At 35.3% G+C, this 19,510-nt stretch overlaps 3 protein-coding genes across 3 annotated transcripts; 1 reads left to right on the top strand and 2 right to left on the bottom strand.

Annotated features, from left to right (window-relative positions):
• Positions 1–412: 412 nt before the first annotated feature.
• Positions 413–7,720, bottom strand: LOC306851985 (uncharacterized protein). The gene is made up of 7 exons (XM_079388532.1): positions 7,528–7,720; positions 6,477–6,639; positions 5,765–5,893; positions 3,749–4,165; positions 2,422–2,489; positions 1,003–1,046; positions 413–676 (listed from the first exon to the last, which is right to left on the bottom strand). The coding sequence occupies exons 2-7, from the start codon at positions 6,541–6,543 to the stop codon at positions 619–621; spliced, it is 783 nt and encodes a 260-aa protein (XP_079244658.1). The 5' UTR covers positions 6,544–6,639; positions 7,528–7,720; the 3' UTR covers positions 413–618.
• Positions 7,721–10,248: 2,528 nt separating this feature from the next.
• Positions 10,249–10,913, top strand: LOC306852352 (hemoglobin subunit beta-2-like; the record flags this gene model as incomplete). Its single annotated transcript, XM_079389097.1, has 3 exons — positions 10,249–10,340; positions 10,483–10,705; positions 10,785–10,913. 3 exons carry the CDS (start codon positions 10,249–10,251, stop codon positions 10,911–10,913), a joined length of 444 nt encoding a protein of 147 aa, XP_079245223.1.
• Positions 10,914–12,403: 1,490 nt separating this feature from the next.
• On the bottom strand, positions 12,404–13,760 carry LOC306852096 (hemoglobin subunit alpha-D-like). The gene is made up of 3 exons (XM_079388726.1): positions 13,521–13,760; positions 13,090–13,294; positions 12,404–12,986 (listed from the first exon to the last, which is right to left on the bottom strand). The coding sequence occupies exons 1-3, from the start codon at positions 13,610–13,612 to the stop codon at positions 12,858–12,860; spliced, it is 426 nt and encodes a 141-aa protein (XP_079244852.1). The 5' UTR covers positions 13,613–13,760; the 3' UTR covers positions 12,404–12,857.
• Between the last annotated feature and the right edge of the window lie 5,750 nt (positions 13,761–19,510).

Below are 19,510 nucleotides of genomic sequence, written 5' to 3'. Positions count from 1 at the left end.
TCCCCTAAGCAAAGGCCTACAGCAGTAACTAAATATGCACCTGCTAAGTGCTTCTAACATTTACTTTATTGTGTACATAGAGCATAATGTATATATTATATAAATGTAATAACTTCTCCATGCTATTCTCCACCGTTTTACAAGACGTATTGTTCTGGTATTTTGTCATGTAGTATTTCATCACTGTCTTCCTTGTGTTCTTATCTGCATCAACATCTGGGCTAATAGGTGCTTTACAGTAATGAATAATAATAATGAATAACAATTATAACAACAACAACGTGGCTTTATCAAAATGTTTCAGCACTAAATGCTTTCAGTTAAAGTGCATGTATTTATGCTCTTAAATGACAAACTAACAATTATAAACAATTTTAAAAATCAAGTGTATATAAAAGAACAAAGCCACTGACAGATATTTCAAAACATTTTATCTATACAGTCACCAAACACAGAAAACTGAGGCAACATGCTTTACAAAGCAGTTACAGAACACAGGAATAAATCTGAACTGATGTGCAATAACACTCAAAAACAAAATCTGATTTCAGTCTCTGCAACTGTGAAGCATCATTGATACAACCTAACAACAAACAGTACACTGGACCACACACATCTTCAGGATGAACTTTGAATATTTTCTTGTGGCTCCCAGGAGTTTTTCCACTTCGTCCCACTGTTAGACAGAAAGACAGCAAAATAAATACTAATAAACTAACCTAATAATAAAAACTATATATAAATACTAATAAATCTTGACACTGCAATGATGTAGTTTTCAAGTATGGATTTATTATTTTTTATTATACCAGGGAATAATGATGGTCTCAGTTTCAAAACATAACCCACATTATTTATTTTGTATGTAATTTGTGTGTGTATTATGTAATTATGTAAATTTAAGTGTTTGAATGTTTATGCACAGTTTATATAAATGTTGTTTTTTGTTGTTCTGTTCTGTCAATTAACTACAGTGCACTAAACTAAAGATAACATGCATACCATCCAGAGCAAGGATGCCACTGCACCAAAACCTCCACATGGCCCTTAGAAAAAAACAAAACAGAAAGAAACATGGTGAAATGAATGACATTCTCTTTCTACGCAAAAAGCTACAATCATATATCTGCTGAATGGTATATATAACATAAAATCCAGGTGAAATAAACAAAGTGAAATTAAAAGTCAATGGGACTAAGTCTAACGTTAGAAGCATAATGAAACTTTAATTATTAATTCAAGTCACCTTTATTTATATTGCACTTTTTACAACAGATTCTTTCAAACCAGCTTTACAGTAGTATCAGGACTATTATGCATTGCTTGTCAATTTTATCATTGTTCAATAGTGATTCAGTGGATTCAGTTCACTTGCTAATCCTCAGATATAAATTTCGTTCATCTCATTTGTACAACATCTCTGTTGAAAACACTGATGCCATCATCTAGCTCTGTTGAGTTCTCATATAATAGTGTCAATGAGGCCAGAGCAATAATATTAGCATAATTACATTTATTACTCTATTATCAATTCAATTTTGAAAAATATGGAACTTCAGATTTTATTTTTGTCAAATTACAACCGCTACTGAAAAGATTTTAAATTTGTAAAACTTAAATTGTGCTGTAAAACTTACATTAAAATTGATAACATGAATGTTATGAATACCTAAACATTAATTTATTATATGTGGCCCTGGAGCACAAAAGCAGTCATGAGTAGCACAGGTATATTTGTAGCAATATATCCAACAATACATTGTATGGGTCAAAATTATAAATTTTTCTTTTATGTCAAAAATCATTAGGATATTAAGTGGATGCCAAAAATCGCAGAGAAAAAAATGGCCTGAAACATGCCTTCAAACTTGGCTCACTGCTGCCAAATCTTTGGGGATTACCCAGTCAAGTTTGGTATCAATGTAAAGCTTCGAATTTCCACTTTCGCTTTCATCTACTCTCCACAACGTCATTACAGCAGTTAAATCAATGGTGTAAATTAGTAATATGTGTTGCTAAGGAGTTCATTTGGACAACTTTAAAGGTGACTTTCTCAATTATTTTCATTTTTGTCACCCTCAGATTCCAGATTTTCAAAAAGGTTGCATGTCGGCCAAACATTGTGCATACAAACCATACACCAAGGGAAGATTATTTATTCAGGTTTCAGATGATGTATAAATCTCAATTTCGAAATATTTACTTATGACTGGTTTTGTGGTCCAGGGTCACATTATATTATCATTAATTAATTATCAATATATGATCATTAATGAAGTAATATATTTGTTATTTTTCTTTTTTCCCCATAGACGCATTGTAATTACAGCATACAAAATAGCAAATTAGTATTGTTATTCATTCTTTTTATTAATATTACTTTTATCAGTACCTACATTTTTTATTTATTTTTTTACAAACCTCCCTGATTCTTTTCCTCAAAACTTTTTGGTAGGGGAAACTGGTGGAGTCTTTATGAATGGGGCATTCTGAAACAAATTAGAAAATGGTTATAATTTGTACCAGACATAAGTAAAAGAAAAAGTTGAACAGATATCTTCTACCCATTGATGGATCATGGATAAAGAGAATTTTTAAAAGGAAACTGAGAATTGAAAGTCAACTGAACAGGACCCTTTTCATAGATGTTACAGTAATATGGAATGTAAAAAGTGATAATTCATGATATTCTAGGGAATTGTGTGTTTCTAATTTTATAGCAACAGTTTGGACAGGACCCTTTTCTATTCTAACATGACAGTGTCTCTGTGTATAAGACACGGTTCATAAAGACATGATTGATTGAGTCAGTGTGGGAGAACTTGACTGGTCTGCAGAAAGACAAGTCCTGATCCCAGCTGAACACCTCTGGTGTGACTTTATATGCAGACCTTGAGCCAGAAACTCATCATCAAACACCAATGACTTGTATTGACACTATATTGGCAAAACAGAAAAAGCACTTCCAAAACTGTGGCAACAAAGATGGAAACATAATTCATTTATTTACAAACTGTATTTCCATCTTTGTTGCAACAGTTTTGGACGTGTCTAAAATGACAGCACCCTTATGTACCAGTCACTGGTGTTTGGCCAGTGTAGTACTCCAGTGTTGGAGTTTTTAGCTCAAGGTCTGCATTTAAAGTCACACCAGAGAAGTTCAGCTGGGATCAGGACTTGTCTTCCTGCAGACCAGTCAAGTTGTTCCACACTGACTGAATCAATCATGCCTTTTTGAACCGTGTCTTATACACAGAGGCCCTGTCATGTTAGAATAGAAAAGGGTTCTGTCCAAACTGTTGCTATAAAATTAGAAGCACACAATTCCCTAGAATATCATTATATGCTTAAACATTAAGATTTGTACTCATAGAAATTACTAAAGCAGTCAAACCTGTTCATAAGAAGGGGGTGACCCAATACTTTTGGCAATATAGTATATATATATATATATATATATATATATATATATAATTTTATTTTTTTTTGTGCTTTTTTCACAAAAAGGACTACACTTGGGTTGTATATACTCATAACATTAAATAACTTGCAAACCAAAAAATAAAAACAAAAAAATAAATAAAAGATGCATATTACAATATGTATCTTTGTAGAATTCTAACCTAGACCTTTTAAAAAACAATGAGAAAGGCCCTGTTCCTTCAGGTGACTAAAACGGTTTCACACTGCAAAAACTAAGAACAGTTTTGATTCATATATCAAAACAAATCCACAAATACATAAATACCTCTAGGTTCTGCTTTCCTCTTTATTTGTCTTTTTTTTCCTGAGGAAGATACTGAGTCTGGACTGCCTAGCTCAGTGGGCACAGGAGTGAGTTTAGAAGCAGCAGAAAGAGTAGAGGCTGGTGGCAGAGGAGAATCCACGGAAGAAGATATAGGACTGGGTTGAGAGACCTTGAAAACAGGCTGAGTCAGGGGGGAGACTTGAGAAGCAACGGATAACGACATATGTGAAGACAAGGAGGTCGTGAAAGAAATAGGAGACGTTAAGGAGGAAGATGCAGGGGTAAGTAAAAGAGTTTCAGAATCAGGGGGGAGCAGAGGTGTTGACTCTGGTGCTGGGTCTGCTGTGTCTAATGGTGGCGTCTCTGTCTGTGTGCCGTTTGTTGCTGGAGTCTCTTCCATGCTGCTTGCTGCTTTATCTGTATTAAAAATAATAATTGTGATATGAACCTAATAATCTGCTGTAATCAACACATTTAAAACAAATCTTTTTAAACGCTGAAATACACTATGCAACTTTTTTAACTCTGTATTGGCATAATAAACTAAAATACATGTGCCTCATTGCTTAGAAGATGCATGATATATGAAAAAGCTATGTTATAAAACTGTCTAAAATTGTCAAAAATGTTTGATATCCTCCATCTGGATGGAATCACAGCTAGAAGCTAAGCAAAAAAAATAAAAAATGTAGTATGTGATTTTAAACATGATTTTCTGTAAACTCTTACTGCCCAGAATGTGAAGGCTGGCTTTGACTTTCAGCAACTAGCATCAAAACATGATGTGAAATTAAATGACCAAGTATACACTGCTATGTCCATTTGCAGTTCATACACTATGCTCATCTTATTCTAGCATAAAGTAGAGCAGAATAAATTGAAGTAACAGTAATCTATGAGAAAAATGCTAAAAGTAAACATATATATAGTTCTGGACAATAATTCGACATAAATATATATCATGACATAATTTTTTTCAATAACAGTGATATGATTTTTATACACAATTTCAATATTTCAATATAGGCTACATTGCAGCATTTGTCACTGACTGACGTTGAGGGCACAGCTGTCAGAAAGAGCAGAACACTGAGTGATACAACAGCAACAGCAGCAGTGCTGATCACACACAATTAGACCTCACACACAAATGAATAAACAAATAAGGATTTTACAGTGTACTTATCTAGCTCATTCGTGCATGATTGCATTTAAGTGTCATTGTTTAAATAACGACAGCCTCAAGAAAGCCCGTTAGGATGTGGGACGCAGCATATGGTAAAGCTGTGCAAACTTATTTAGATAAAAAAATGGGACAAATAATTACATTATGGTGTCATAATTTAAGTAAATGAATTAAAATTAAAAATTCATCCCATTCAGGTAACAGCTGCAACATTATCAAAAAAAAAAGAAGAAAAGATTACACACCAACATAATGAAGAGCTCTTTATAAATAAATAAGATAATCAACTGTACAGTGATAATATAATGTGTTCTGTTGCGAGTACAGATCTCATGTTTTCTCATGGTTTATTGTAAAGCTGTCAAGTTGTCATATGTTGAAATAATGTTTCTGGTTGATTCTGTTTTTGTGTCCTTAAAGCCCTTGATGGTTCTTTTTGATATCTTGTTTTGCCTCACTGAAGGTGGCACTATAGGCTCGGTACAAATAAAAGGTGAACATTTATTTATTATTTTCTGTTTTTATTTCTAAAATAGTATATAGTTTTACAGGAGGAGGTTTAATAGACTTGTCAAGTGCATTTTTCAGAAGTTTGTAAGTACAGACACCCATTGTGGGCATTCTTGGCAGTTTTTTGGCCATATCATCCAATCCTAACTTAATTTAATTATTTTGTTGTTGTTTTCACTGATTAAACATTTGAGCCTAATGAGTATTTTATGAATGTAACTCTTAGGGTCTGCATTTGGACAGATACTATTATTTGGTGTGTGACTGACGATTACACACAAAACTGTTTGCTGTCAGTTCTATTGAATGAGACATTTTACCATTACTGGGGAGCAGAGGTGTTGACTCTGGTGCCGGGTCTGCTGTGTCTAATGGTGGAGTCTCTGTCTGTGTGCCGTTTGTTGCTGGAGTCTCTCCCATGCTGCTTGCTGCTTTATCTGCAATAGCCACTGTTAAAAAAAGAAACATGAGAATAATAATAATAATTCAACAATAATTCAGCAAAAATAAATAAATAAATAAAGTTTTATTATTGAGTCTATTATTATTTTACTGTTAAGTCTTCCTATGGGTTGTACTTTACATAATATCAATTTGACATGATCAAAATAATACATGGCAGGCCTCAAGTTCTTATATAATTTGAACTACATAAGAAGGAGGCTTCAAGGTCAAAGACCTCAGAGGCTTCAAAGGTTTGGAACCACAGCACTATAACTGAGGATCAGACACTAACAAACTTTCAAATGAAAAGAAAATACATATTAACATTTGTGCAAGGAGACATGATAAATAAAAACAATGTGTGTTCTAAAATGATAGTCCTATTGAATGAGACATTTTCAAATAATAAATCAAGAATATATATCATGCTGTTCACGTTAAAGCAAAAACAAATTCTGCTTAGCAAATGTATGTACTGTTGGTAAAACATTACTGCTGTTTTTTCAAATTATTTCTCAAATAAATCAAGGATGCACTAGTAAACAATGAAATATGTGAAAATATAGCATGCACATTTGTGTTTATTACCATTCAGAAGACTTTCATACAATCTCTTTATCGTGACAAATGCATCCTGAACATCTTCTGTGTCCATCTTCCATGGACAGAAGCACTCAGCAGAAAAACCATTTGAGGTTCTCCTGGCAAGGAAAAGGACTGGATACCTTTCCAAAAGTTCCCATTTGTGGAGCTGGAATAAAATTGAGACTATAAATTTAAATAAATAAAATTGAGAGAAAAAAATAAGACACACGCTTGACAACTATTTGAATTCACTGAGCGATCAGAGATAAATAACATTTTTATATTAGGGCTGTGATATCAAATAACAACACACACATATATGTATATTTAGATATAGATATCTAAGTGTATACAGTATGTACACACACACACACACACATATATATATATATATGGGCATACTAGGGTTGAGGTAAGTTGGAGCTAAACTCTGCAGGACAGTGGCCCTCCAGGACTGAGTTTGGACACCCCTGTTCTATATGATTTTTTTATTTTACTTTCTAATGATAAGCACAACAACAAGCAGTTCTTTATCAGACCTGAGCACAGTCAGCGGAAAAATACAGATGTAATGCTTCAGTCAATGTACACGCTGAAGAATGAATTGTTGAAATATATATATATTAGTGCTGTCAAATGATTAATCGCATCCAAAATAAAAGTTTTTGTTTACATAATATGTGTGTGAATTATGTATATATAATTATGTCAATTCTTATCCTCCTCAATTATGTATATATAAATACACACACACATGCAAGTATATTGAAAATATTTACATGTATATACATTTATATTTTTATATTATACATATATTATACATTAACATATTTAATATATAAACATAACAATTTTTTCTTAAATCTATACATGCATGTGTGTGTACTTATATGTACATAATAAATATACACAGTATACACACATATATTATGTAAACAAAAACTTTTAGTTTGGATGCGATTAATCACGAATATAGAAATGCATATATAAAAGTAAAAAACTGTTTACTTAATTACTTAATATTTTACAATTAAGGTCTGAAAGATAAACATACCAGTACATTGGTTGCATCATATACTTTGTTCACACTGCTGTTTTTTTTTTGACGGTCTTTCCATTCTTGGGAAAGCTGTTTCTTTTTTTCCTCAAGCTTTTGCTTGTATGGCTGCTTGGCACTACAGTGTAAACACGTTTTGCTTGCTACTCCAATTTTTTTCCTGCATATGTAGCAGTCCTTTAGAGTAGGCATCTGAAAAAAGAAACAAACGATAATTAAAAAACATATTTAAGAAATATTAAATATTTTGTCACCCTGACTATGTTGACGAGAGTCACAGTCTCCGAAAATATTGTCACCACACTGACCTAACTTGCAAAGCTTTTAAAGAAAACTGCAACTGTATAATGCTACAGTACAATAGAGTTATTAAATACCTACTGAGAATGACACGTGTGAGTTATGTAGTATAACAGATGCACTCATCCTAAAAGAATGCCCACATGGACACCTGTAATCGACTGGTGTATGATGTTGAACAAACTTCTGTTAACAAAAAGGTTTATTTATGTACTACAATTTGATAAATCTGTGGCCAAACATAATACAGTACCAAGTTTTAAGTACTGACGTTGTTTTTTGTTTTACAGTGGTTTAATGACCATATATAATTATTTCTCAGTCTCTTTATTAGAATATAACCACAATATACAGGAAATTTGTATGCAGTATTAAAGAACAGAAAGAAAAAAACCCAGCTTCTATAAACTAAAGTGTCAATTATTTAGTGACATACTTGAGCAATAGCGGGACCCTGGCTCTCTTAAACCTAAATGCAATAGAAAAGGACTAGTATAGCCAGGAAAACTTTAAAGTTTACACTATCTATTGTTATCCTGCTAATCCCGAGGAGCTGCTAAACAATTTTTCTTTGTTACTTTTAACAATGACAGTAAATATCTATTCCATATTTATATTCCATTGTATTTCTTAAAAACAATTACTTTATTTGAAATAAGTTATTACAAACATTTTATTTAAAATATCAATGTGTATTATTACTACTACTAATAATAGCCTAATTATTATGATGACAGCATTTGCACTTTATTACACAGTTATAGAAAATAATTGGATATTTCTGTAAAACATGATCTGAAATATGATACGAATCATAATTTAGAACATCAAATGGACGTCATTAGGAATTAACTTAAATGTAGTTTGCATGTGAAATATTTTAATTGTTTTCATGATAGAACGAGTCAGATGAACGAAATCTGGAAACCATGTTCGTTTTAACAAAATGTCTGGACTTTTTACATGGTCCCTTACCAAAACTTTTACAATTTCCAATTAATATCACACTAAATTCTAACTTTACAATGCTGACGTGTTCTGCTCAATTTATTTGACCGCCAAACATGTTAAAATAATTTGTAAATAGCGTCCCGTACAGATTTAACACGAGAATCATAACGTAAATTAATTCTGAATAGACGACAGAATTATAGGTAACTTAATAAGTTACTTATTCAACAATAATCGATCTTTTTCGAATATCTGAAATATTGTGACGACGGATATTAATAAAAGGAAAGTTTAAGGTCACTATGATGTTCACACTGGCTAACTTTTCCATTTCACGTTAGCCTAACTTACTTGTGGATTGGATATTTCATAATGACATTTAACGTTTTCCCAAGTAATTAAATAAGTTACAGCTAAACATCACAAACGAAGTAAAAATAACGCCTTGATTACATATTATTTTGTTCTCACGTTTATATTATCAAGGTTCGCTAATAACATACCTCTAATTAGCCTCGATTATCCAGCAGAAAATCCACAATGCATCGAGGCGAAATGTGTGTGGTTTCCAGCTGCCTTTAGGGGCGCTATTTTCAGGAACGCTCCACTGGGTCGTATTTGAGGAAAGTTGCAAACGACCTATACGGTCGTATGGGTTGGAGGACTTGTTGTGTAAAGTAGTTGACATACACTAACTGGCTCCGCGGACGGCGCCGTCTTTGATTTAAAACAAGTACTCGCTGTCTCGCTGCCATAGCTGTAAAGTTTGTGTAAACTCATCTTTCTTTATATAGACTCCTAAGCCTTTTCTGTCAAATGGTTCGCCAGCTGATGTGCCTTAGGATAGTAATTAAAAAAGCTAACAACCATTAGTGTGTGGAAACTTTATTAATGAAAACACTTCCATACACTGGGTGTAGGCTATAACAACTTAAGTATTTTATGTGTAAAATTTTAAAGTAAAGTAAAAATGTAATTTTAATACTAAATCAGATTTTATATTAAATGTTCATATAAAATTTTCTATGTGTAATTAAACTGCGATGTAAAAAAGCTTTTTGCGTAGTGGTGGCCACTATAGCGGTATGAACTGCAGCAGCGATAAGGTATAGCGCTCCAGACCAACCTTACAAACGTATGACTTACAGAAGGTATACTTAACTAAGAAGGTTTCGGAAAACACGTATGAACGATAAGGTACTTCTTAAGGTACAACTTAAGAACGACGTAGCGTTAAGGTAGTTTCGGAGAACGCAGCCCAGGTCAGTATGTTGTAAAGAACCACACTCTGGCAATGAAACACTATCAATGTGCTACTAAACTTAATTCACATGGACTATGGAGTTTATCGGTCAGCTGCCGCCTTTTCTCTGCATTATCGTCCAAACACATCTGGCCAAAATACATGGGCGGCGGCCTAGAAGGCCCTATTTAAACATATGTCCAGTTGTAAAGCCACAAGACACGATGGTTCAGTGGACAGCTGAGGAACGCGTCGCGATAGAGGCTGTATTCGCCAGACTCGACTACGAGTCGGTGGGCCGCGAGACCTTGGCGAGGTAGGCTAGTCTTATTCGGTCATGCTTCGATTGTTTGATATATTTTATTGTATGTAGCTATTTCCTCAAAGCATGTACTTGTAATCAGTCATTAGCTTGTTACAATTAAGGCCTGTTCTTGTCTTAATTGTCTGGTTTCAAGACTCTTGGTGGTCTACCCCTGGACTCGGCGGTACTTTGGTGAGTTTGGAAATCTATTTAATACCGAGGCAATCATGGCTAACCCAAAGGTCGCAGCGCACGGGACTGTAGTGCTCCAAGGTCTGGAGATGGCTCTTAAAAACATGGATAATATCAAGAAAACCTACGCTTCCCTTAGCGTGCTTCACTCAGAGAAACTGCAAGTCGACCCAGGCAATTTCCAGGTTTGCGTCTCAAAGCAGTGGCTATGAAGTTGCTGATTATGTTGGAGCTGTGCTTTACTTTTCTGAACTTCTGTTCCAGCTCTTAGGTGACTGCCTGACCGTGGTGGTCGCAACACGCATGAGGACTGAGTTCACCCCAGACATCCAAGCTGCGTGGCAGAAGTTCCTGTGTGTTGTTGTTGCAGCCCTGAGAAAGCAGTATAATTGATTCATAGACTGAATGAAGAAATTGTGTAGCCTACTGAGATTGTGTAATGCACAGCAAAAATAAATAAATAAATGATTATTATTATTGACACGATTTCGTTGTCCATTGAGTTGTCTATTTAAAATCAAAAGGGGTAACACAATAATGAAGATAACATTAAATAGGCCATGATTAAAGTGCTAACATTCACATTTTTAAAACTTACAAGAATGTTGCATAGTTTTAGGTAGCGAAGACCAACATTTGATGTCTTTATTCATTCTGATATGATTTCCCCTTCCTGCTCCTCCCTTCCTCTTTTTTTCCACGCTTGACAAGACCGAAAGATAGGCTATAGCTAACTGATGCAATGTCCAAAATCCTCTCAATGGAGATCCAAAATGCTTTCTGCCTTATTATAAACGCATTTAGGCCTAAATTTAACATCTGTGTATTCGAATTGCATAATATGTTCATTCATTTGGATCAGGCACAGTTTTAACAAACTAATGTGATGCACATTTATCAGTCAAATGAAACCGGTTAGAAACAAATAAGATTTCCGTACTCCAAAAAAGAGAATTTTTTATTATTATGATTTATTTATATTATTAACTATTTCCGTTTATTTGATTCTACTTAAATCATATTTTTATGCTTTTATTCAAATTGCTTTGCACCATACAATATGCTTTAAATATAAATGTTTGACTAGCAATGGAAAAATAAAAAATCAATTAGTTGAAATGTGTAAGATTGAAACAAATAAGCCTATGGCAAAAATTGGTTTATTAGTAACAGCCTACAGAAACTTTCCTGTTTTATTTAATAAAGCCTAAGGTAATGTTATCCACAGGTAATGCAGGTCTACAGTATAAATGATTTCAGCACAAAGGAGAGCGTCACATTTCCTTTGGACTTAGGCCAAGATTTCAGCACTTATGTCTGGATAACACCACACCCACATCAAACATCACGGCTATGACCGAGCAGTTTGATTTCTTTCCTTTTGCATCAAGTAGGCTATTTAATAGCCAGTTTCACAACTCAACGACGATGACGTTGGAAATTCAAGTAGCCTACCTAATGATGAGGATGACTTTGGAAGCCAACAAAATTAGCAAATCAGATTGCATTGACTGCATCACATTAAAAATCACACACACACACACACATGTTGGTTTTTGTGGTTTATGGGGACTCTCCATAGGCGTAATGGTTTTTATACTGAACAAACTGTGTGTGCTATTGCCCTACACCTAAACTTAGCCCTCACAGGAGACTTTGTGAATTTTTAGATTTTCAAAAAAACACCATTTAGTATGTTTTTTAAGTCTTTTGAATTACGGGGACATGGGCAGTGTCCTCATAAACCACCTTCATATTGTAATACCTCTGTCATACCCATGTCATTATACAAATTTGTGTCCTCATAAACCACATAAACATGCACACACACACACACACACATATTAGAAATTCAAACAGCTAAAAAAAGAAAACACATTTTTAACACTTTTAAATTTTTTTAATTGATTATTTCATCTTATTACATTCAGACAAACAACAAAGACACACGTACTTACTTACTTACTTTTTTTTTTACTGTTGTCATTTAGCAGACGCTTTTGTCCAAAGCGACTTACAAATAAGAAAAAGTAACTAAAACTAAGAGTTACAACTCTATAAATACTATATACCCACATATTTAAGAAAATAAATAAATTAAATTAAATTGACACATGCATATAAAAACATTTCAATAATAAACATATAAATGAAAAAACTAAAATAAAAAGCGATACTTCTGTCCCTTGCCGGTGTCCCTGCCCGGTGGAGTCGCACGGTAGAGTTGATGGTCTTTACACTCTTTACTTTGTACTTTGTAAAACATGCAGGCCTATTGTTTATTAATTAAAGACAGAGTTCTCAGAAGCATCCCATCCTTCTTCGGAGGCCGGGTCTTCATCGAAACTTTTCGGCTAAAACAGCTGAGAACGCCGAAAGAAACTTGTCTATCGCCGCGTGTGCAACAGGTGTGAAGTTTTCACCCATATGGCAGGCTAACGTCACGAGGATGCAATGATTGAAAATCTGGAAAATGTGAGAAGTTGACGTTAGTGAGCTGAAGGAAAAATGTCCCATTATATTTGTACTGGTTCAGGTGGACAGATAGACATTACATGAACACGAACACCTTGAAGTTTGTAGGATGTATTCGCAGTTGATAGGCATGGAACCTGCTTAGTGGTGCCAACGTAGTAGTGAGAGTGCTTATGTTCCTCGCGCCCTCGGCTAAAGCCTGGACGATTTTCTTCCCGTGGCAGCGTAAATGCTCGGAACGGGGGCTGATATCTAGATGAGAGAAGTATGTCTTTGTTTTGGGGAACGTTGTGAACATCCTGTAAACCAGTTAACAAGGGAGAAAAACAATGTCAGCAAGACGCAGACGGCACGAGACCTCCACAGTATTTCCTCTCACGCCGCTGCTTGCGTCTCCACTCATGGGAAAGTGCCAATGTCTAATTTAACGAAAAGCAACATCCCAGCCTGTCTGTAAAATATTTTGCTTGTAGGAATATCGGTCTGTAGGCTAAGCCTATATTTGCTTGATCTAAGACAGCATACCTTAAAAGAGCCTCAGATCCAATATCTTCTGCCACTGGAAGCATTTTGTCCCATATCTGTACAATCAACTCTTTTTCGGTGTTCGAGAGCATTATAGGAGAATAGCTAAATATTACGATCACATAATTAACCACAAACTCTGACTATCTCGATTTAATAAATATAGCACAGAAGAGAGCAGTTGGCAGAAATGTAATTCCCTGCGGTCTCTGTCTTCATATCATCTACTCACGTGCCAGCTGAAGCTGCGCAATGTAAGCGTTCTCTGCGTCATATTAGATCATGCCGGGATTCCAACTCTTGAGTGAGATCCGTGATGAATGGCTACGCTATTTTTAATTTTGCCATTTCATCTGAATATCAACATTAATTGATCTAATTTTGTGTGTCTGGAAAATAGTGGTCTATGGCATTACATTCGGCAGTTTACAGTAGTTTATCAATGTTCTTAGGTTTGTGAAGTAAAAGGTATAGCCTAGTTTTAATTTGTTTCCTATAATAACACATTGGCTGATGCATCATCATCCTGCACATGCTTATCTTATATTAAAATATGTTAGAGGTTAAAAGTAAATCCACTTTTTGAAAATGTGTGTAAGCAGTTGAAAAAACTTTAAACCTATTAATTACTTATGCAGATGATTTACATGTAGAGTATGCAAGTCTCTATAGTGGATAATTAAAGTGTTAAAGCTGTATTGTCAGCAATTTACTGTTGTTGTTTTTTTATTTACCTACCAATCATACTCCATACTCTTTCAAAAGAATATAAACATGTAGCATCTGCTGTCTTTGTAGTGCTTTCTTTGTACACACATAATGCCAAATGTGGCTCAAATGCAGCAGCAAGAAACAATAGCAAAAACAGTAAAATTGTGAAGTGCTTGTGCTTATGCATTTATGATGTTAAATGACATTGACTCTCATTTTTAATGGCTATGAGCATGCACTTCTGTGATAGGGAGGGGTCAAGGCATTGGGTCTGATAAACCCTCGTGGCTGTTCATATCAGTGGCTCAAGCTGGGGGCTGAAAGGGTGGAAGCTGAAGAGCAGCGTAATCACCCCTCTCGCTCCTGCCCTGCCCTCCTGCCAGCAGACCGTGGCACCATGAACTACCATGACTCAGCTAAACTGAATGCCTGTCTTTAATAGAATCAACATCCTTTTTCATTTTGTGGAATGTGCAGTTATGACAGGTACATGATTGTGCTCAGGTCTGTTCTTGGTTCTGTGTTTTTGTTTAGCTGATGCAGAGTTATAGCTTCATTGCATATTTTATTTTCTTCTAATAATTATTTGTATAAATTTTGTTATTTTGTATAATACTTTATTATGTGTTTATCATTGCAATGATAAAAAAAAAACATGCTTCCAACCCTTTAGGTGTTCAGATTTTTATGTTTTGTTCAATTTTGTGTCTGTTTTGATCTGGAAACGGCTACATCCTCACAGCCTTAAGTGACATGTCGTTATTATTATGTAGTGTATGTTCATGTAAAGTGTTTTATGAAATATCTTGTCAAATAAATAAAAGTTGATAAAAGGGTCTTGTCCCTTTAAAACAAAAATTTGCACTTGACTATAAAAGTTTAAATAAGTAATGACAAAAATGGCTTTATTCATATTTACGGCAATGTTTCTTTTTGATTAAAATAGAGAGAAAATTGCATATTCACCTGGAATACATCCCCAAGTGCAGTAGTCGAACATCAAGGGATGTTTATGAAAAAATCATTAGTATATAATGAGGTTGACAGACAAACAGAAAACTCAAATACAAAAAACAGCTCTGCAGATGTTTTGCTATGATCTGAAAACACTGTCCCCTGGATAACCTTGTGTCCTTAAAAGACTTTCTCAAATGAACGTGTAATCATTTTGAAAAATATAGAATATAATCAACATTTTTACTATGTTTATTATTATTATCCGTGTTGCTCATTGAGCTCACAATACCAGCGGAGGGGGGGATGGAGGCTGCCTACGAACGCAAGAAGGCCAAGTACTCAGAACTGGTTACTGAGTGCCGGGAGGCTGGCTGGAAGACCACCATCTACCCAGTGGAGGTTGGATGCCGAGGCTATGTGGGGCTGTCAACCACACGCCTTCTGAGGGAAGTAGGAGTGACTGGAGGGATTCTAAAGAAGGCAATTAAAGAGCGGAGGAGGCCGAGAAGGGGAGCTTTTGGCTCTGGTTGAGGAGGAAAGACAAGAGCTGGGGAAAAAACAACTAACCTCAATAACAGCTGCAGGGGGTGACAGGGAGACGTCCCTGTCACTGCTCCGCCACCAGGAGACGTTCCAGGATTAAAGGAGTGAAACGTTGATGAATGGTGGTTCCTGGCTGATGACCCTGCAGCTGACTCGTGGGCACCGGAGGAGGTGCGACCGGCAGCAATGCCTAGCAGGTGTTCCATCTACCTGTACTTTTCATTATTATTTTATATACAGTGAAGCAAATTTTTTATGCCATGTCACATATAGTACACCACCAGTCAGCAATTTTTTAAAAAAAATTAATACTTTTTTTCTGCAAGGGCGCATTAAATTGATCAAAAGTGTCAGTAAAGACATTTACAATGTTATGCTTTAAATAAATGCTTCTTTCTATACCATCAAGAATTATCAAGAATCTTGAAAAAAAAGTGTCACAGTTTCCACAAAAAGCACAGTGTTTTTAGAAATGTTTCCTGAGCACCAAATCAGCATATTAGAATGATTTCTGAAAAATAATGTAACATAAAGACTGGAGTAATGATGCTGAATACTCAGCTTTGCCATCACAGGAATATTAATTTTTACTATATTTTTTGACTGAATAAAATGTAGCCTTGGTAAGCATAAGAAATTTCTTTCAAAAACATAAAAAATAACATAACATTTTGAAAGGTATTGCAATTGTTTGATAACAGATTTAGCTTCTTAAAATAAAATTCCTGCTTACAAACTGTTTAAGACAATTAGTTGTTGAGCTTGCTGTCCAGTAGATGGCAACAGCGCACTGAAAGCAAACGTATCCTATGCAAAAGACATACTGTACATACAAGGGTATTAGGATTTGTATGGCACATGTATGTACCCATTTGTTAAAAGCTCTGCTTTACAAACTGTTACAATGAATAGCACAATATGCATATCAAAGCATGTAGGCTACTGAATCATTTTGCGTAGGTGAAGAAAATTAATTTTGAAGAACTGCCAGCTTTGCTAAATAAAGAAGCCTAGGTTAGCCAGATACGGAACTGCCTGTCATCTCTTCAAAAGACACAAAATACAGATTAATTATTTTCCTCTTCTTTAATCCTATTGATGTGTTGCTTGCTTGAACACTCACTTGTAGATCACACATGCCACCCACACTGTCTAGTTTCAGCCTGCCAAATATTTAGACGTGCTATATTGTGACTGGACGGCACACTAATAGATTATAACTCCCGTTTACATTAGATTAACATATTTAGGAACGTATTCTATGAGTTCTTATGAGGGCTGTAATAATGATGAAAGGACAGAGGAAAGGACTGTGAAACATCAATAACTAATTTAATCTTGATTGTTCTGCACATGAAACAAAATATTTGAGTGGTACTTTGAAATCTTGCCAAACAGAGGCCATAAATCATGTGCACACCTTTCAACATCTATTTGCTCACCTCTTAGGCCATGTCATTGTCCTCATCCTGTGAATGCCCCCATGAGGGCCTTTAAACATCTATCATTCCATGACAGTTAATCCTCCTTCCCAGGACAAAAAAAAAAAGTCTAAAAAGTTTAAACAGTGCCACAGACATCCATTGTGATGTGGAGCTCGGTGGAGGATATCTAAGCTTATCTATAATGACAAGCATGTGTGAGTCTTGCTGTGAAATATGTGCTTCTGAAGAACATGAGCATGCATCTCAATCATACCAAGCAGTGTGCAGAAAATGATCATGTATCAATTTATAAACATATACTATATACACTACCTTTCAAAAAAAAAAAAATTCAGATAAATGCTGTTCTTTCTAACTTTCTGTTCATAAATGTATCACTAAAACATATCACAGTTTCCTCAAAAATATTAAGCAACTGTCTTAAGCTGTGAAATAAGAATTGTTCTTGAGCACCAACTCTATTATATTATGTTATATTGTATTATATTATATTAATATAATCTATCTATCTATCTATCTATCTATCTATCTATCTATCTATCTATCTATCTATCTATCTATCTATCTATCTATCTATCTATCTATCTATCTATCTATCTATCTATCTATCTATCTATCTATCTATCTATCTATCTATCACTAAATTATCATAAAAGCCTGACATGCATATGCAAAATGAATCAATTATAGTATCAAATACAGCCTATTTAGATCCAAAATATCTAAAACATTGACATTGTGGAGTTTTCCCTCTCACCGTTGCACTTGATCTTTGCATTCAAAAAGTTCAATGTTCAATGAAAAGCCATTTGCTCTTAGCTACACAAAAGGGAGGAGGCTTTTGGATTTCCTGCACGTATTGGACAGTCAACATGGCAAATTAGAAGCTGAAAGGAAGGGAAAAAACAGCACCTTTTCAATGAGAAAGCTTAATTACAAACTTCGGAGGCACAAGTGGACTTTACAATGGTCAAATGAAGCCCTCCGGGCTGGCAAATGTACCAAAAAGAGTGTTCATACATGCACTGAAGTGCTTTTAATGTAAGTCCTGCAAATTTATTCTATTATACAGTTGGGCAAAAAAGTATTTAGTCAGCCACCAATTGTGCAAGTTCTCCCACTTAAAAAGATGAGAGAGGCCTTTAATTTTCATCATAGGTATACTTCAACTATGAGAGACAGAATGGGGGAAAGAATCCAGGAAATCACATTGTAGGATTTTTAAAGAATTTATTTGCAAATTATGGTGGAAAATAAGTATTTGGTCAATAACAAAAGTTCATCTCAATACTTTGTTATATACACTCTGTTGGCAATGACAGAGGTCAAACGTTTTCTGTAAGTCTTCACAAGGTTTTCACACACTGCTGCTGGTATTTTGGCCCATTCCTCCATGCAGATCTCCTCTAGAGCAGTGATGTTTTGGGGCTGTCGCTGGGCAACACGGACTTTCAACTCCCTCCAAAGATTTTCTATGGGGTTGAGATCTGGAGACTGGCTAGGCCACTCCAGGACCTTGAAATGCTTCTCCTTCGTTGCCGAGGCGGTTTGTCACGATACATGGCACAATTCATTCTTTCCTTTACACGGATCAGTCGTCCTGGTCCCTTTGCAGAAAAACAGCCCCAAAGCATGATGTTTCCACCCCCATGCTTCACAGTAGGTATGGTGTTCTTTGGATGCAACTCAGCATTCTTCCTCCTCCAAACACGACGAGTTGAGTTTTTACCAAAAAGTTCTATTTTGGTTTCATCTGACCATATGACATTCTCCCAATCCTCTTCTGGATCATCCAAATGCTCTCTAGCAAACTTCAGACGGGCCGGACATGTACTGGCTTAAGCAGGGGGACACGTCTGGCACTGCATGATTTGAGTCCCTGGCGGCGTAGTGTGTTACTGATGGTAGCCTTTGTTACTTTGGTCCCAGCTCTCTGCAGGTCATTCACTAGGTCCCCCCGTGTGGTTCTGGGATTTTTGCTCACCGTTCTTGTGATCATTTTGACCCCACGGGGTGAGATCTTGCGTGGAGCCCCAGATCGAGGGAGATTATCAGTGGTCTTGTATGTCTTCATTTTCTAATAATTGCTCCCACAGTTGATTTCTTCACACCAAGCTGCTTGCCTATTGCAGATTCAGTCTTCCCAGCCTGGTGCAGGTCTACAATTTTGTTTTACTGAAATTTTTGTTGTACTGAAACAGTTCAGTAAACATAAAGGTAATATTTAACAACTTATATTTTAGATACAGTATTGGCTATTACAGTGTGTTTTTGCTTTGCCAGTTTAAACAGTCCCAAACAAACAATTCGGAGGCACAAACTGGAATCTAATTA

This window comes from Barbus barbus (genome assembly GCF_936440315.1).
Source record: "Barbus barbus genome assembly, chromosome: 32".
Lineage (NCBI taxonomy): Eukaryota > Metazoa > Chordata > Actinopteri > Cypriniformes > Cyprinidae > Barbus > Barbus barbus.
The sequence above is the reverse complement of the archived record's forward strand: the minus strand, read 5'-3'. Positions and strand labels throughout refer to the sequence as shown.